The sequence below is a fragment of the Juglans regia genome, chromosome 2, assembly GCF_001411555.2.
Source record: "Juglans regia cultivar Chandler chromosome 2, Walnut 2.0, whole genome shotgun sequence".
NCBI lineage: Eukaryota > Viridiplantae > Streptophyta > Magnoliopsida > Fagales > Juglandaceae > Juglans > Juglans regia.
Window position 1 is genome coordinate 27,114,027 of NC_049902.1, and position 19,333 is coordinate 27,133,359.

Here is a 19,333-nt window from a genome sequence, read left to right on the forward strand (position 1 = left end):
CTACATAAACGAAAAAAAGAAGCGTTACAGCTATAAATAAATTTAAAAAAAAAAAAAATTTATAAATTGATATGATTTTATATGATACGTTATATTTATTTTACAATAAAAGTAGTTTTTCAATTTTACGTATCACATCAAGTCACGTTAATTTATAAATTTATTTTTATAAGATCTTTTTGTGGCTAAATTATTTCTCAATGAAAAATGAACAAAAATGACATTCTTAGTGTTAAAAAAAAGTAGAACAACAGATGCAGCTACTTAAAGTATGGATTTTTAACGGTTACACCACTTAGATACCTCATATATATGTATTTCAAGGAGATTATATGATCATTTGTCAACAAATTATTATATAATTAGTGGCACAATATTCACATAAGGAATGCATGCATTGACCCTATAGCTAAGCCATTAGGTAATCAAACATAGTTTAATAACAAGTTAGATCTCTACATGATGATATCCTTGACCCACGCACAATCTATATCAAAGATAAATGATTTTTGCAGTATTATAATATATAAATTCCAGGCACTCCCTTTGAAAAGTAGGTAAATATGACTTACATTAAAAATTTATTTTTTTAATAGTAAATTCTATTTTTTTTAAAAGAAATGCGTATGAATTGCACACCCTAGCTACTAGCTAGGACTGTAACTAGTATCACTCCTTCAAAAAAGATTAGCCCTACAAATGTGTGGAAGAAAATTATGAGAGAAAAATATGTTGGAAATTAACCAAAATAGCTATTCTTGATTTTGGGTACTTGGTTGAGTTTATATATATAGTATCTGTAGTCTGTACACCTTGCATGCATGCAACCAAAAGCATAAACAATACTTTAAAAAATAGGCTAAAAAAGGTATTCACACCATTATTTTTAATCTCATACCGTACCGGTTAGTACGACCGATATTTGTCATATCGGCTGCTAGGCTGGTATATGTACTATATACGTTTCATACCGGTCTAAATATAGACCGTACTGACCTCAATTTCGGCTTTTAATTTTTTTTTTTATTTTTTCAAACTACAAACTTATTTTTTTACTCTCAATTCAGACTAGACTATTTATAATTTACATATATATATGTATTTATATATAATTTATTTATATATAAACTATTATTTTAGAATATAATTTATATATATATCTATATATAATTTATTCATACATCGACTATCCCAAAACGGTATACAAAACGGTATCAGTATCAGTACCGAAATATTTCATTCCAGTGTCTTAACCGGTACGGTATTCAAAACATTGATTCACACAACCTTGGCAACATCCACCAAAGGAAAAGAGAACCATAACTCTTGTACTTAGCCTCACACAAAGATGTTACTTCTCTATGCCTTTCTTTCTTTATACAAAGCTTCAATTACAAGATTTAACCTCATAAACAATTTTTTTCAAAACTCTTTTTATAACTCTATATCAAATAGAAAGCGATTTTGTGTAATTTTGAAATTTAGGGAAACTCAACATTTTAAAAAATTATATATTTGTTTAATAAAATGACATTATCATATGGGCCAGTTGTAAATAAGTTAAAAAAGAATTGTGGATATATCATTATTCAAATTAGCAACGAAAAGACCCGAATCCAAATCCTCCTTCTAATGGGTGCTATGAACTGTGTTTGTTGGATAATCCTGCTCTATTGTAGGGGCCGACCTGCCCCGGATCATCTACTCGAACAAGGGGACCCTACCACCCTATTTCTCTCTTGTAAATTCACACCTACTGTTGCAATCTCATCCAGTAAAATTTACCCAAAAAAGTAGCGGTTACCGAAGCAAGTCGCATGGGGGCGAAGTCCCCAAACCAAAAAACCTCGAGTTGTTTATGAGGCTTTCTTATATGGTTAAAAACTAAAGCAAATCACTCAAAATAGTTTGAAAATCGACAAGATTCCCTCAGTATAGTGGCAGAATCTAACTGTAAAGAACACCAACTTACATGAAGTTCTAGACAAATAGCAATTAAAAAGAACAGCTGTCAAAGTATTATAATTGTAACATAAACCCAAAGTTAGTATATCTCATCGTCTGGAACATCAGGTGTCAAGAACTTCATTGGATCTTTACTAATTTCCTCATAATTCATTCTCGGTTTCACCCTTTCTGGCACAGGCATTAGAGGAATAATGCTATCCCTATCGATAACTCCATCGATTATTCCATATTCAACAGCTTCTATAGGGGACATGTATCGATCCCTATCAATATCTTTTTGGACTTGTTCGAATGAGCGACCAGTGGATTCTGAAATAATTCTTGTGACATTATTCTTATTATGCATGACTTCTTTTGCTTGAATTTCCACATCAATTGCTTGGCCACTAGCACCTCCAAGAGGTTGATGAATCATAATCCGTGTATTGGGCATAGCCAGACGCTTGCCTTTAGTGCCACCACCAAGGATTATGGAAGCCGTGGATGCAGCAATGCCAAGTGCAACTGTGGAAACATCAGCCCTCACAAGCTTTACGACATCATAGATGGCCATCGTCGCACTGATACAAATAACAACAGACAAAGAAATGAGCCAGTAGAAAAAAGCAAAGTAGGGGGACCCAAGAATCCAATTAATCTAACAAACAAGATGGCACCAGAGTTGCAATTCCAGTACGGAAATCATACTTTTCTAGGTTAATGATTGATTGAGTGTTTGGTGACATTAAATGAATGTTTTGACTTCAGTGCACCAATTAGCAAAGCATTAACATGGTATTTTCGAATTCCAATGGGGGAAAAAAGAAAAGAGAATAGAATATAACACAAGCCAATTCCAGACATCATGTATCACCACTGTGCCACTGCAGGTGCTTACAATATATAAGAATTAACACCACTCTTCACACTTTCTGTCCAATTTACACCCCCTTCCACATCATGAATGGTGAGAGGTGTTGGTGGGGAGGATCGGTTGGGAGGGGGAGGAGAGGAAGTATGTGACCTCACTGTGGACACTATTGCTGAGGGATGCGCCCGTGCTTTTCATACAGGTGGCAAGTAACCATTTCAAATGCCAAAATGGTTTGGATGGGCAACATGCGGTACTAGTACAGCATATCATCCTCTCATTTTGTGAACCTCATCTCGATGCAGATGGTGGCTTCCAATACCAGCCGATCAATGGGAACCAAAAGTGTCAACTATGATGTGATTCAGCCGAGACCAAGGTGACACCAACAATATTGGCACATACGAAGTCCTTGTCCTCCATGTAGAACTCCACAAGGGACTTGGGAGACCCAGTGGGCCAGGGGAATCTTGAGGTGCTTGTTCCAGACAGGATTATGAGAGTTGGCAGTGATGTGTAGCACATGACGAATGCTGCAAAGCATCAATGGAGGTGATTTGGGCCAAAGACCTATTGGGCAAGCACTGGGCCTCAATAATTTTCAAATTGAGGTTGCCTTTATGTTCAGCAATGCGTCTGATTTTCCTTGGCCATGGCAGATAAGAGAAAGAATATAAGGGCTGCCTGATAAGGTGATAGGTAGGTGAAGGACGGTTTGCGATCATTGAAGGAAAGGAATATATGTAGAACACACTTTTTTGCATTGGTTTCTCTGAAAAAGTCAATGCTGAAAATCAAAGTCGGTCAGATCTGGTTTGGAGGCGAGAGGCTGCAAGTTTCTAAAAATTAAAGAGATTGCGAAGAAATAACATATCAAAGCATTATAATAAAAAGAAGAAGGTTCAAAAGGTTACATACCAAATTGCCAAAAAAAAAAACTATCATTGGGCTCTAATACACTTTGACTATTCAGCCTTTCAAAACCACAAATATCATCTTGTTTGATGTGGAATCAAATTAGGATGTCTGAGTCTACATTTCATACTAAGCCTAACCTTTAACCACTAGGCTGCATTCTAACGGATAGCTCTAGAAAGTTACCAGAAAAAGAGGCCACTTTATACATGGTTTTCCCAAATCCAATTCCCATTGCATCTAACTATAGCAACATGTCATGACGATGGTAATAGATGCGATCAATCACTCTATTGAAAAATATTTAGATTTAACGCAAGCCAGAGAAAATTAGTTAAGGTTACAGTTGGAACTCCTTGAAATCCTTGTAAAGGACAAGAACTTCTACTTTCCAAGCAATATAGGATTTCACACCACCCTAAGGTATTACAAACTCTGTAATACCCTAGACTATGTGTTTGTGTATGAGAAAGTGGTGAATGAGATCCCATATTGCTTGGGAGGAAGAAATTCAAGCTCTTTATAATAATTTCCAAGAGGCTCTAATTGTAACCTAGACTAGTTCTTTTAAGATATGGGCTTAAATGTAGCTTGGGTGTGATACCCCATATTATAAGGATAAGAGTAGGTGGGGTATGAGATCCTACATTGTTTGGGAAGGAGAAGTTCTTGCTCTCAATGGGGCTCCAATTGTATCATTGACTAGTTCTTTTGGAGTATAGGCCATATGATTAGGGCCTTCCACTAGGGCGTTACAAGTGGTATCAAAGCTTATCCCAACCAGAAATGTGAGACTTGAGTCGTGCCACTTACGACGGACTGGCCCGAGGAGGACGTCGAGAATTTAAGAGGGATAGATTGTGATATCCCAAATAATAAAAATAAGAGTAGATGGTGTATGAGATCCCACATTGTTTGGGAATGAGAAGTTATTGCTCTTTATAAGGTTTTAATGGGACTCTAATTGTATCATTGACTAGTTTTTTTGGAGTATAGGCAATGATGTTGGGGTCTTCCATTGAGGCGTTATATTGGGACTTTCAGGTCATTGCAAATGGCATCAGAACCAATCCCAACAAGAAGTGTGGGACTTGATGCCACCTATGATGGACTTGGCCCAACGAGAACATTGGAAATTTAAAGGGGGAGATTATAATTACCCCGGATTATTTGTATAGGAAGGTGGTGAATTGAATCCTATATTGTTTGGCAAGGAAAAGTTTAAGCCCTTTATAATGATTCTAAAGGGCTCCAATTGTAACTTTGACAAGTCATTTTGAAGTAGGTTTGGATGTGGCTTGGACCTTCCTTGAGTCATTATAATCTCCTCCCTTTAAACCCCTGTTGTTCTTGTCAAGTAATTAATCATATGTGGCAGGACTCTCAAGTCTCCCATTTTCTGGCTGAGATTGGCTCTGACACCACTTGTAACAACCAAGGAAGACTCAATCCACGTTTGGGCAACTAGTTTTTTTATACTTAATCCAAAGAACTAGTTAAGATTACAATTGAAACTTCTTGAAATCATTATACAAGAACTTCTCATTTCCAAGCATTGTGGTGTCTTATTATAAAGGATAATAACTTATCCTTCACCACTCTCTCATACTAAAACTTGGGTATTACATTATATTATTGAAGTTTTAGAATCCAAGCCCGTGTAACAAAATGGCATGTAGAGTGGTGCTTTTTTTTGTGCGTGAACTAGACATAGTAGACAATATCCTTCCTATTGAGGCCAGCTTTATGAGGCTTCTAAATAAACCTACAATACTATTGAAATTTCCCGTTCATTTTGTATCATCAAGAAAAAATGTTGCTGATTGTTTCATGTTTTCTCGAAGTAAAATAAATACTACATGCAGAAGAATGCTTCCTCTTGGTCAAATTAGTGTGTAAAAGTGTGTTCCTTTTTTTGCATTTTAGCTTTATGGTGTCTGGTTTACGTTTCTCCCAGCTTCCAAATAAGAAATGTTAGAAGAATTGATTCTTTTAATTTGATTGGTCCACTTCTATTAGGGATGAGGTGGCTAAAATTAGTTTTACTTAGATCAAAATTCATTGAGGTGGAAGGATAAAGTTCAATCTGGATGTGAGGTAGCTACTCCAATTAATAAAGAGCTATTGGAGCAAAGCCAAAGGCCAAAGTTACTTTTCTCTCTTTTTTTTTTTTTTTTGGGGGGGGGGGGGGGTGTGTGCTTGGCAGATATATTGATATTTTCACAAGACTAATCCTTAATATCCATTTTTTCATCTTATTGTCTTCCATGAATATTTTTCCCATTTGTTTTGCACTTTTCATGCATACATAGTTGACAAATGAGTTACAGACATTTTCCGTAGAAAGAACATATGATAAGTGCAGGGTTAATACAACTCGATCAACTATATGCCCTCCAAAAACCCAACACCCCTGTCAGCAATGATACAATTGATGCCTCCACATGCTAAAGGAATATTTAGTTCATAAACCAGCAAAGAGAGTTTGACAGTTCAAATATGTAATTCCAACATAACCAATTGTTTGGGTATACTACATAGGCAACTCGTATATTTCCCGCACCAAGAGATACTACAACTCCGGATTACTAAGCTTACGCGGTCATGCCACAGTGTTTTTCCTGGAAACTTGGGGGTGTTCATGTTCTAAAAAGAACAAGAGCATCCTTAGCTCGTACAAGTCTCTAGGAAATAGTCTACCTCATCATCATTGACTTTAACTATGACTTGTTTCCTTTCCACTATCTTTTCTCTGCCACTCAAAAGGAAAATGAAAGAAAATAATCTTTACCTCAAAGCTCCGCCAGGGGAATTGATAAAAAGACGGATATCCTTGGTGTGGTCCTGAGCATCCAAGAGCAGCAACTGACTGATAATGGTGTCAGCCACGAAGTCATCGATGCTGCTCCCCAAGAACACAATCCTCTCCTTGAGCAAAAGCCCCATGGCGTCGGCTTCGGAGCCTCTTATGGCGGTCCCCGGGGTCTGCGGAGGCCCAGCGGAGAGTTCGAAAGTAACACAGCTTCTTTCTCGTTGCTGAGATTCGAAGGCTAGGGATTTGAGGGGTTTGGGAGAGAAGGTGTGGAGAGAGTTGTGAACGGAGGTTCTGGGATGGCAAGCGGGGGTGGAGGGTATTTGGATCTTGAATGAAGAGAGATGGTGGGGGGATTTGGAGCGAGAGAAGAAGTGAGGGCATAGAGAAGAGGATGAAGAAGAGGACGAGACTGAAAGCAAATCCATGGCGTGGTCCAATTCCTAGGGAAGAGAGTTGAAACGCCAAGCAATTCAAGAAAGGAAGGAGTTTGGACTTGGGTGAGCAACAAGCGACGTCGACTAGAATTGCCGATGACCTCTCGCTGGAGAAAATGAGTCGACGTGTCTTATTAAAAAATAAAAATTTTATTTATAATATTTTAACATATTTTTTATGCACACTATTAATATAAATAAATATTATTTTTTAATATAAAATAATTATTTTAATCAATATATTAATAGAATATGAAAAAAATATATAAAAACAACTGTAACAAAACTCTCTTAAAAAATTGTGTAGTTATAATCTTAAAAAAGAAAAATGGATAGTTATACTCATTTCTTTTAGGATTGAAATATTAAAATAATTTTTATATGTTGCCTTCCAAAAATATTGATCTTTTGTATTCTAGTTTTAATTTTTTTTAGAGTTAATTATACTTTATCTTTTTAAACTTTTACTCAATTAATGATGTGTCTCTGAAATTACTAATTACATCAAAGTGAACTCTTAAACTTTCAAAACTTTTCAATTCATTTTTTTTGTCTATCAACAATGTTAAATTTAATGAAAATTTAGTACAAAGATGTGATTTTTATTTAATTTATTATTATTGAGCATATAAAATATAAAATAATATAGGTTATCAATTAATAATAAATCATTAATCATTAACCATATATAAAATTATTTTATACCTAAGTTGCAAGTAAGTTTGAATAATCTATGTACACAATAAAATTATTTGATATTCATTAACAATATATAAATTAATAAAAAAAATATTTAATGATTTGTGATTTATTATTAACTGATATAATATATTATTTTATATTTTATATGGTGAATGATAATGAATCAAATGAAAATTACATCTTTATAGTGAATGTTATGCACATGAACAACACGTATAATAAATTTTCGTTAGATTTAACGCTGCTGATAGACATAAAGGGCGGGATTGAAAGGTTTTGAAAATTTGAGGGTCTACTTTGATATAATTAGTAATTTTAAAGGCACATTGTGAATTGAGTGAAAGTTTAAGGAATCAAAATATAATTAACTATTTTTTTTATTACTTCAATTCGGAGCAATTCATTTCTCTCGCTAATTAACTATTAAAAATATTGGCAAATTAATTGAAAATTAAATTTAAAATGAGTTTAAAAAAAAACCTTAGAATATAAAATATAAAAAATAAAACTAAATATAAAAAGGGCCTTGACCTTGATATTTTCAAAGAGTTTTGCTACACAACCTCCACCACACTCCACACTTCACATTTTTTTAAATTTTTTAAATTTTTAATATTTTTTTTAATATTTTTGTTGAGTTTATTCTTTTTAAATTATTTCAAATTTTTTATTCATTATTCATATAATAAATATTTAATAAAAAAAATAATAATAAAAATTAAAAATAATGTGGAGTGTGGAGGTTGTGTGAATAGTAAGAGATTGAGTAGATTTTTTAATTTTCAAATACCCAATAATTTTATGCTTGTAACAGCTTAGTAGTCAAAATATGCCGTACTCTTCGGCAGGAGCTAGCTTTATTTATGTTTACTTTCCCAGAAGATCACGAGTGCATTAATTATACAATGAGAAGTTGTAATGTGTGCAAATTCGTATATATATATTTTTTAAAAAAATAGATAAATATAAGATTTACACGTGAAAACTATTTTTTTAATAATAAATCTAATATTTTTTTTAAATAGAATATGCAAAACTTGTATATTGAGCATTCGAAGTGAGCTCGGCAAAAACTAGTTAAATGAACAGTAAAAATATCTAGAGCTATTTCCGGGGTCAAATCTGTTGAGCCAAATACGTTAGCCATTCAATTTTTTTTGCTTATTTGATTTCTTTCGTGTCTTTCTAAGCTCTCCTAGGTAGAACTGGAGCTCTCTAAGTACTATATGTTCTGTTGTTATTAGAGAACAACAAATCAATGGAAAAATTATCATATTACATTTAGTTGGTGTATATCTGCCAAGTACTATATGTTATGCTGTTAACTTCTCAAGTATATATGCATTTCATTCTATTCAACCCAATTCAAATTAAAGCCGAGTACATTTATAAGTAGTTGTGTTGAATTAAAAATATATTTGTTAAAAATTATCATATTTTTTATGTGCATCCGTTTTTTAAATGATTAGCTTAAATTGATTTTCCAACTACCATAAAAATAAAAATTGTAAAGAAAGAATGAAAATAAATATTTATATGGAAATATGATTGTTCATCCAGATTCCAACTCGGGAAACTTAGTATACCTGAACCGGAACGTGTTTCAAAACCGGGCCGGAACCCGAATTGCCAGCCAGGTTTTTATCCAGCTTGAATGAACAGGCCTAAATGGAATAAATATAGATTTACAGAGTTTGTTATTTAGTGATGTTGAAAAGTGTCTAGCTCAATTGAAAAATAGAGTTTTCTAGTCAAATTTTGGCTAAAGTGTAACAGGTTTACTAATGCTCAACTGCATTTGACATTGCTAGTATAAAATTGTCTTACCCGTCTGTAATGCGATCCTAATAGCAAATTCCTACTCAATGCTAATTATTGAATATGCTATGCGGATTTTTTCAAGAGATTCTAGACAATCATTTTACTTGTAAGCAACTTTTATCTTTTGTTCAAGAGCCATAAGAGCATTTCAGGTAGTGAAATCTCAACAATGGCACCATTGATCTATAACTGTCAGTAATTTGTCATTTATGCAGGAATGGCCTCATTTTCTGTACTGGCCACATTTTAAGGTATTCAATATGTATTCAATGCTGCCCATTGCTTATCATTTTGATAGGAAGAAAGAAATACATTTGTCACTATGAAGTGGAACATCAAGTGTTCATGCAACAGTAGTAGTTTACTTATCACACCTGATCTGCTACTCGTAATCGATCCTCCAGAATCCATACTGTTTTTCTTTTCAACTATGGACACCTAGATGACACAATTCATAAGAAGAATTAATCAAAATTTGATTTGCCAACAGGTTAGAGAAGTTATTTAATTTTATGCCACTTTTTGTTAAATTATATCAACCAATCAGAAATTCAACTCCCGGACAAAGTAAGAGCAAGATGTCCTTGTCGCAATAAGAAGTCTAGCTACTTACTGAATCCAGAGCCATGTTAGTGAAATCAGGGGTTTTTGCTGAGAATTATTCTCTCTCCTTTACACAAAAGTTTGGCCAATAAGTATTTTCAAAATGTATTTTGTTTTTTTTCTTGTCGATTTTCAATCTTCTCCAGTTTATAAATGCTGTAGTCTTACTTAAAATGGATGCAACTTAATTTGGAAGACCATAAAAAAAAATTTGTTGATACATTTTTAAATAGAAAACCTACGGAGGAGAGCTACTAATTCAAGCACTGAGTCATGGATAAAAATTTACTGCATGCCCGGTACCAAAGACAAGAAGACACCAATAATGAAAGAAGTCGAGCATAAAACACTCACCTAAGAACTCTTGTTACTGAGTGGCATGGACAAGCGATGTCTAAGTGGACGGAATCCCAAAACGGCTCCGGAGAGCATCCATTGATTTCTCACAGGATTGTGAAAGCTCGGTAATGGATGTTTTGCACGCTGAAAAGTTTAAATGTAAACAAAAGATATCCAAAAGGGATGAGATTAAGGTTTATTAGCTGCTGACACAAAATTAGTGGGTAACCCTTGTTAGTATATACAAGATCACCATGCTTGATATTTATTATTTCATCACCCATCAACATGTGCTGATGGAGCTGGATGATGCATACAAAAACCCATTTAGATTTTATTTACAGCTGACACATGCATGCGCAAACATGACCTCCTGCAAATGTGCAAACCGTCATACATAGGGGAATAGATCCAGCCTGGAGATTTGGGATTTGTAAATGTGTCATGAGCTATTATGCAATTCTGGATTAAGGTCCCTATTAGTTGCAAAGCATCATGTACTCAAAATCCACTAGTCATTAAGGCATATGCAATGAGCAAAGTTCCAACGTTTTCTTAAAAACAGAGTCATAACAACATACCACGAGTTGCACTGGCCTGTGCATCTGCCATGAACTCTGCATATGAAGCCTGAAAAGGGATCATTAGTCACACTTGTTGAACAACTGAAAGGCATAAGAAAAAATCAGCTAGTGTTTGTGATTGAGGAAATACCTTCATTGCTTCCCGGCTTTCACTGATCCGTTCAAACATCTTCTTATATTCCTTCTCTGCTTCATCCATCACTTGTTGGCATGCTTGAGTCTGAATCTATGGAATTAGAATGAGAAACAGAGAAATAATTAGCGGGAAAGGCTTTGCTAACATGGTTTTTGTGCAGGTAGCAGCTTTCAGAAGTTGATCAAGTATTGTGCAAAGGAGCTCCTCGTCTAAACCAGGTAACTAAAACAGACAAGATGAAAATTTAACAAAGTTACAAATATTTAGAGCAACGAAGGGGCTAAAGTGTAAAATCACTAATTGTCTAAAAGCGGGAAATATTTAATTAAATAAATAAATTGTAGAGTTCGAATTTAGAAACTATTTTGATAACAAGTAAAATCATACATTGTCTTAAAAGCTTAATCTGACCGCCCTAGAACTTCGGGATGAAAGGGCTATTGATTCATCTAAAGATAACCTAAGCCCTATCTCGAATGCTTGAATTTCAAATAACAAGTGAGATAGTTATTACGTATCCACAATAAACATCTTGAGCTCTATTTATCTCATACAGGTATGATTATGAATCCTATATGATTCTTTGGAGAGAGAGATCCTTTGTTATTATTACTAACTTCGGTATTGTAAACATTCCCTTAAACTCTCAAGCCACACAACTCAACTCTTTGGTTATAGGTTACCGTGTGTGAGAAGCTGTAAAACAGTTTTTAAGAGAAAAGATCGGTCTCGTTAGAGAGACGAGATGAGATGAAATTTAAATAAAAAATTATTATAATATAATTTTTATTTTAAGATTTAAAAAAATTAAATTATATATTGTATTTTGTGTGGTAGCTTCGTAAGATTATTTACGCAAGAACTAGTGTAAGCTTGAGAAATAGTAAAAGCATAAGATCAAATTGAAAATTCCAAAATCCAAGAATTCAAACTTAGTAAAACCATAATTACGTTGGAGAGCTAGCGAGATTTTTGTCGAAGCACTCATCGGTGAGCTAATTCAATGTCTTAAAATCAGGAATCATCGGATATCCTGCTATTCCTTTAGATATATGAATTTTTAGATTAATCCGTTTGGAAGCTCATAAAACGAAAGAAAGAAAAGTAGAGAAAATTATTTCAGGTTTCAGAACAATCTTTTAACACTGGGCGAGAGAGAGAGAGAGACCTTGAAGCGCTTGTGGAGGCGAGACTGGGAAGCGTCGAGGTCCTTGAGGATCTCGGAGTGTGAGTGGTCGATGTGGCGCTTGAGATGGTCGAGGCGTGAAGAGGCGAGGTCCTTGAGATCGGAGATGCTGCTTAAGGCTTTCAGAGGAGTAGGCAGCAACGTGTCCTCGTCGAACTTCGAGGCCGAGGCCGTATTCTTCTTCTTGGTCATGAAGAAAGCCGATTTCGGAGACTCGTTTGGAGGAGGAGGAGAAGAAGAAGTCGGCATTGGCAAAGGCGTTTCCAGAAGCTCCGTCACCGAGGACTTGCGACCCTCTTTCTTCTTCGTCTCTCTCTTTCTCATATTTTCTGTGCTTAAAATTGTTGGAGCAGCGTTTTTTGTATCACGGAATGTGTAGTGGCGGGTATTTGTATTTCCAATTTTGGACGAAATTATGGTTTATTTTTATTTTTTTAAGAGTTTCGATAGGGATCAGCTGTGCAATTTGTATTTCCAATTTTGCACACCTGGCAATCCCTTATCTTTTTCTTTCTTTATTTTTATTATTCCAAACTCACAATCATCTCTCTCATCCGCTCTCTCATCAGCTCTCTCTTTTATCTCTCTTATCGACAATTATCTCTTTCATCAACTCTCTCTCTCATCTTGTCTCTCTCATCATCTCAAATAAAATTTCATCTGAAATTTTAAATGAGTGAAAAGATCGTGTGATGGAAATAACATGTGATGGGTACCACATAAGGTGTGCAAACTGGCTAATGCTTCACAGTGGTGAATGCGAAGACTTTTTTTTTTTAAGAATAGTGCTAGAGAGCAGCCACTGTAGCTGTGTACACATTGCACACATTACGTGGTTACTTCTCATCCTTTTGTTTTTTTTTTTGTGCAAAATGCTGACGGCTTCTCATCTCTCTCTCCATTGTCTCTCTCGTCAACTCTCTCTCATCAACTCTCTCTCTCATCAGTGTCTTTCTCTCTCATCATCGTCTCTCTCATAACTCTTTCTCTCTCCTCGACTCTCTCTCTCATCCATCATCGTCTCTCTCTCTCTCAACTCGGTTCTCTTTCTCTCATCTCGATCTCTCTCTCTCATCGTCTCTCTTTCGTCGTCTCTCTCATCATCTCTCTCTCATCTCTGCTCTCTCTCTATCATATCAGTCTCTCTCTCATCTCGATCTCTTTCTCATTTCCGCTCTCTCTTTCATCTCGGTCTCTCTCTCATCTTTGCTCTCTCTCTCATTTTGGTCTCTCTCTCATCTCTGCTCTGTCTCATCTCAGTCTCTCTCATTTCATCTCGTTCTTTCTTTCATCTCCACTCTCTCTCATCTCTCTCTAATTTCAAATTTAAAAGATATGTAATTTAAATGATGCCACATAACATGTGTAAAAATGACTTCTCTAAAGAATGACTGCTTCTAATAATATTTCTTTTTTTAAAAGGGGGATTGAGGGCACCAACCAACATTTCTCGAGAAAGAGGAAATAATTGGTTAATTGATTTTCATTGACTTGTGTACGGAATCTAATTCAAGTTGAATAATAATGGAACAAAAAGAAAGTTTTAAAAGAAATTATAATATCATATGCAATTTCTAAATAAATAAGTTTTCGGTACATTCTTTATTTTTATATTTTTGTAAAAAGGTAGATTCAATTAAAATAAATAATTTTTTTATATACTTTTTAATGTGGAATCCAATTTTTTACAAAGAGACCATACAAATCATTTTTTTAAAAAAATACTTTAAACTATTATGAAAAAAAATCTATTTATCATCATCCACTAAACATTTCTTGACGCGACATTAAATGATAAATTTATAAATGAAATATAATAAATAGTTTTCAATTATTTAATACCGCATCATATAATGATGAGAGGATAATATTAAAATAAATTATGAATAGAATTACTCAATTATTATATTATACTTTCATAAATCTTAACTTGGATCTAAATTTTCAAAACTAAATAATTTATGATGTAGATTGACCGCTTTGATTATTTTAAAATGCAAATTATAAAAACGGTGCTAGTTTATTTGTGCAAAAAAATAAATTTTCCTTTTTGAAGTGATTTGTTTTTGTTACTTATAAACTCGACTGAAAATCTTTTTTTTTTTTTATAAACTCGACTAAAAACAAAAGGTAGAAAATGGGTTTGGGATTTTCAAATAATTCTCTCCATATACCAAAAACAACGATTAAACTAATAAAGAAGTTAAGAACTCAATGAAAATGGCTCACAACTATTAAAAATAATTTAAGGCGCATTATGATTGACAAGAAATGAAGATTTCGTAAAAGAAATAAAGCTAGATGAAGGATTAAACAAAGAAATATAGTAATATAGGGATCATTGTAATGCTTGGGAATGGAAAGAACTGAACAGAAAACCAGATGGTCTCCACCTCTTCTAGGAAAATATTCTATTACATTTAATGTTGCAGTCAGCTCGAATGGTAGACCTCTGCTTCTATATGCAGATCACAGAGTGGACAAATTGAGCACTCAGGGAGCTGTAATTCATACCAAGGACAAGTCATGGCTGCATATATAGGAGAACTAGAAGCCCAATCCAAGAACTTAAAAGAATATCATAATTGAGGGAGACTTCCAGAGAACTATCTCAGTCTTAAAAGAGCTTCAAGGAAATCATGAATGGGTTGCAGAAAATATTATCAGAGACACAATATTAATGCTGGAGAAATTTGACAGCTGGGAGGTGGTAAAAATACATTGTTCTCAGAATCGATGCACGTATACAATTGTGCAATGGATAGCATCCCAAAATATTTTTGGAAGTATACCCTTGATCAAAATCACACCTTATTTATTGAAATTTCACAATGATAAGGATCCGTTTGTTGTAAATTTAGATTGCGTTTGGATGTTGACCTGAGTTGACCTGAGTTAAATTTTTTATAAATAGTAATAAGTTGAGACAGTAGAATGAGTTATGTAAGATCTACTTAAGATGAGTTTTAAATGTATTTGGATATTAAGATGAGTTTTAATGTATTTATGATAAATTGAAAAAAGTTATGAATCTTACGTGTAAAAAATTATTGAATTGAAAATGATTGTAGGTTTCATATGTAAAGAAGTTTTGAGTTGAGATAAGTTTAAGAATTTAAAATTTGGATGTTTAAATATTAAACTTAACTTAAAATTAAACTGAATTGAGTTAAACTCATATGAGTTTAATAACCAAACAAGACTAAGTTATTAAGTAATAATAGCATGGCATTTTGAATTCGATATGAAAAAAAAAAAAAAACCATTCGATTATATATCGAAAGAGTAGTATGAGATAAGGGGCATTTCCGATTTTATATGATCTATCGGAAGCCTATTGCAGCGTCACAAACTTTTTTTGTTTTCCTCCCAGAAGACTAATTATGTTATGAAAGAATATTTAAAAAAAAAAAAACTTTGGGATTGTTGAATAAAAGACTAAATAAATATCTATATAAATTTAAAGCAACGGAGACTTCATAGTATTTTTTAACTACTCCAAAATAAAGGGAATGATGATTATTGAATTATTTACCGATCTGGGTCTAGTATCATAGATCCTATATTTTCTGTTTCTTTGATGGGAGGGAAAAGTGAATTCCATTGTAGAGCCGTATGCAATGTGCAAAAGATAAAAATGTCTGTACAGTTGTTCAATTCTATCTTGTTTCTCGTAGTATTTATTATTCTTTATTTGATTTGTTCTCTTTGATTTATCTTCAAAATAGAAGAACTATTTTTTATGTTATATAATCAGGGTAATGATCCATCAACCTGCTAGTTCTTTTTATGATACACAAACGGAAGAATTTATATAGGAAGCAGAAGAACTGTTGAAGTTACGCAAAACCATCACAAGGGTTTATGTACAAAGAACAGACAAACCTTTATGGGTTGTATCTGAAGACATGGAAAGAGATGTTTTTATGTCAGCAACTGAAGTCCAAGCTCATAGAATTGTTGATCTTGTAGCGGTAGAATAAAAAATAACAGGTATTTCACGAAAATAAAATACATAATTTAAAATTTTATCTTCTTACCTACCGGGATTTGATATAGTATTATATTAATTAATTTATTAATATAAATTAATTAATATAGAATTATCAATATAGAAGTACACTCAAATGGTAACCACTCAATGTCATATCCAGAATCTCTAAACAAAACAGCTTGGATATAATTCCAGCTTGAATGGTTTCTAGATAGTGTGTGCGGGATAAGTTTAGTTGCCTTAAGTTGCATAAATTTTCCATACCTCTAGGCAATTCTCTGATACGAGTGGCAATGAGATCAAGCACTTGGAAGTCTACTAAGCCCTTCCAGTGGGGGTAATTCTTCAAGATAGAAGCAATCCCTTAAAAGAAGAGCACGGAGGTCACCAAGCTGAAGTAGAGAAAGAGGCAATGACTGGATGCGGCTTCCACTTATATTCAGGACCCTGAGTGCTTCAAAGTTCAAACCCTTGCAGGAATTCGATCAAGGGGAAGATTACCTTGTAGTAGCAAAGTTGAAGCCTCTATACATTCTATAACACAATAAGGTAGTCTTGTTATCTTGTTATTCATAAAAGAAACTCTTCTGAGAGAATTTGATAGCTCAACTGCAGAAATCTCCCTCAAGCCAATCCCTGAACCAACAAGGGATTTATGCCCATCCTCAGACGATGATGCAATCCATATAGCAACATCACGAACAACATTATGCATATTCAATCAAAACAATTCCTCTATGGACTGAATACCCATTGTTTTCATGTTCATCTATCAAACCTTCTGCCAGCCAGCACCTTACTAGTTCGCTTATTTCAATTGAGAAGTCCTCAGGAAACAAGGTTTTATGTTTTTACCTTCTAATGAGTCGTAACTCCACTTTCAAAGGCTTAATGAGCCTGTCTTCAACGCCTCCTGTACAAGGCACTGACTTTTGCAACTCATTTAAAGCATGCTTCCACAGCTTGACCATTGTCTTTCCTCTCATAGCAGTTCCCATGGTGATGATGGCCAAAGGCAACCCACAACATTCTCTAGCAATTGCTTCTGCAAATGGCCTAATGTTTTCTAAACTAACAACTTTGCCTGCATTTCAAATAAACAATTGCAAACCTTCATCATCATTTAAAACATCCACTTTAACTTCTTCATCTATCATCATGTCCCTACAAACATCCCGACATCGAGAAGTCAGCATGATCTTACAACCCGTATGAACTTCAAGCAGCGGATTCCCAATTGTCCAAGTCAATTTCTCCCAAACATCATCTAGAATGAGTAGAAAATTGTCCTCAATCTCGACTCTTTGATAAATTCGACCAGCCAATCTCTCTATGCTCTCTCCCTTTCCTGCCTCCAAATTCAATCTCTCGGCTATTTGTGTCTGGACCTTTTTTTTGTCCAAATTCTTGGAAACAGTTGTCCATATGACGATGCCAAAAGGCTGCATTGAAGTTCCCTTGAGCTTATTGTTCAAATTTCTCACCAGAGTGGTCTTGCCTATTCCTCCCATTCCCCAAATACCAATCCTTCGGACTCCAGGGTTAGACAATAGAGTCACAGTTTTTGCTAATGTTTTTGATGCCGTTGTTTCATCTTGAATTGAAGGTCCAGGAATATGCTCCACTGCTCTGGGAACTGAATGGTTGACAACCACAGCACCAATATGGGAACTTCCAGCTTTTAGGAGCCATTCTATCCGTTTATGCTGTCCTGCCACTTCCCTGCTTATCCTATACCGTTCCCTACAATTTACGGAATGCCGAGAAAGCTTTACTTCTTGAAACTGATTAACTTCAAGATGAAGCTTTTCTACCTCATTAAGCCACTCAATGACTTGAGTGCTTAGCACTTGTCCTTCTCTCTCAGCTGATTCCATTTCAGTTTTGACATTTTCTCTGAGATCCATGAGGGATTTCTTCTTCTTTTCCAAGACATCAAGGTATGATCGAAATTTGACTATCCTCTTGATCATAGAATAGGCAGAGCCAAAGAGAGGCCTTCATATTGCTACCACTGCTTCACCAACAATTGAAGCCAGCACTTCCATGCTATAAATTTTGTTTTGAGAGATCTCAGGAGGTTTTTGCAATGCTATGGAAACAAGTCCGTCCATGAAAACCACTACGGAGACTTTTATGAGATGAGATGAGTTAAAAACCTTTTTGTATTCAAACCTCCCCTTCTTGATGGCCATCTGGCAAACCACCCTGAATAGGTACTTCAACAAATAAATAGACTGAATTTATTTGACTAACACACCTTGGCTTGGCAATGCCACTCTTGACCTGAGGATGGCTCAAAACTTCAAAAGGCTCAGGTCAAGAGTGGCAACTAAGGTTATCATTAAAGGCTCTCCATAAAAGAAGGTTGTGAAATTGGATTTAATTGAATTTAAAAAATTATAAATTTACTCAAAAGTGTTGGTAAAAATGATGGAAAAAAATATTATCTAAAAGAACATACATTTAAGGTAGAAAATTTGACAAAAATGTAAAATAAGATAAAACTTTTATCATAAAAGAGTGTAAAAAGTTTACCAAAAAATGCTAAAAAAATAGCATGAACTGAAATCTTATAATGTATTTTGATAAGTGAATCTTTAATATTTTAAACTAGTCATTAGTTCTTATTATTTTAAATTTTTGGTTTTATTTCTTTTGCTTTTCTGTCTTTGAATTTTAATTTTTGTTGTGTCTTATATAGATAATATATTTTTTGTTATTATTATTGTTATTTTTTAACTGTTCATTGTTCTTTGTTTTCTTTTTTTTTTTGGGGAGTGAAAAAAAGAGTGAAAATCAAACCTAAAAAGGATTAAAATTAATTAATCATGTAGTAATTATTTTACATGCCGTATCTAGTGATCCTTTTCACATGCTATGTGAGAAAAATGGTGATGGGACGCCACATTTGTAGCCTGTGGCATGTTTGAAAGCTAATTCAACAAGAGAAATGATAGTTGCGGGCATTTCCATGAAGAAGGTC

The 19,333-nt window shown here is 34.3% G+C and overlaps 2 protein-coding genes and 1 pseudogene across 2 annotated transcripts; all 3 read right to left on the bottom strand.

Annotated features, from left to right (window-relative positions):
* Positions 1-1,876: 1,876 nt before the first annotated feature.
* LOC109004016 (ATP-dependent Clp protease proteolytic subunit 4, chloroplastic) lies at positions 1,877-7,110 on the bottom strand. The gene is made up of 2 exons (XM_018982400.2): positions 6,525-7,110; positions 1,877-2,528 (listed from the first exon to the last, which is right to left on the bottom strand). The coding sequence occupies exons 1-2, from the start codon at positions 6,971-6,973 to the stop codon at positions 2,045-2,047; spliced, it is 933 nt and encodes a 310-aa protein (XP_018837945.1). The 5' UTR covers positions 6,974-7,110; the 3' UTR covers positions 1,877-2,044.
* A 2,548-nt stretch (positions 7,111-9,658) lies between these two features.
* On the bottom strand, positions 9,659-12,710 carry LOC109003956. The gene is made up of 5 exons (XM_018982300.2): positions 12,336-12,710; positions 11,162-11,257; positions 11,029-11,077; positions 10,463-10,591; positions 9,659-9,943 (listed from the first exon to the last, which is right to left on the bottom strand). The coding sequence occupies exons 1-4, from the start codon at positions 12,675-12,677 to the stop codon at positions 10,503-10,505; spliced, it is 576 nt and encodes a 191-aa protein (XP_018837845.1). The 5' UTR covers positions 12,678-12,710; the 3' UTR covers positions 9,659-9,943; positions 10,463-10,502.
* Positions 12,711-16,637: 3,927 nt separating this feature from the next.
* LOC109003950 lies at positions 16,638-18,320 on the bottom strand (annotated as a pseudogene).
* Between the last annotated feature and the right edge of the window lie 1,013 nt (positions 18,321-19,333).

Bases quoted from the DNA above. Each gene is read 5' to 3' on its own strand.
- LOC109003956 (XM_018982300.2), bottom strand. From the start codon at position 12,677: ATGAGAAAGAGAGAGACGAAGAAGAAAGAGGGTCGCAAGTCCTCGGTG. The intron at 11,258-12,335 runs GTCTCTCTCTCT...CTAATTCCATAG, and splicing joins GCCTCCACAAGCGCTTCAAG to ATTCAGACTCAAGCATGCCA. The intron at 11,078-11,161 runs GTATTTCCTCAA...ATCCCTTTTCAG, and splicing joins AAAGCCGGGAAGCAATGAAG to GCTTCATATGCAGAGTTCAT.
- LOC109004016 (XM_018982400.2), bottom strand. From the start codon at position 6,973: ATGGATTTGCTTTCAGTCTCGTCCTCTTCTTCATCCTCTTCTCTATGC. The intron at 2,529-6,524 runs GTAAAGATTATT...TATTTGTATCAG, and splicing joins TCCCCTGGCGGAGCTTTGAG to TGCGACGATGGCCATCTATG.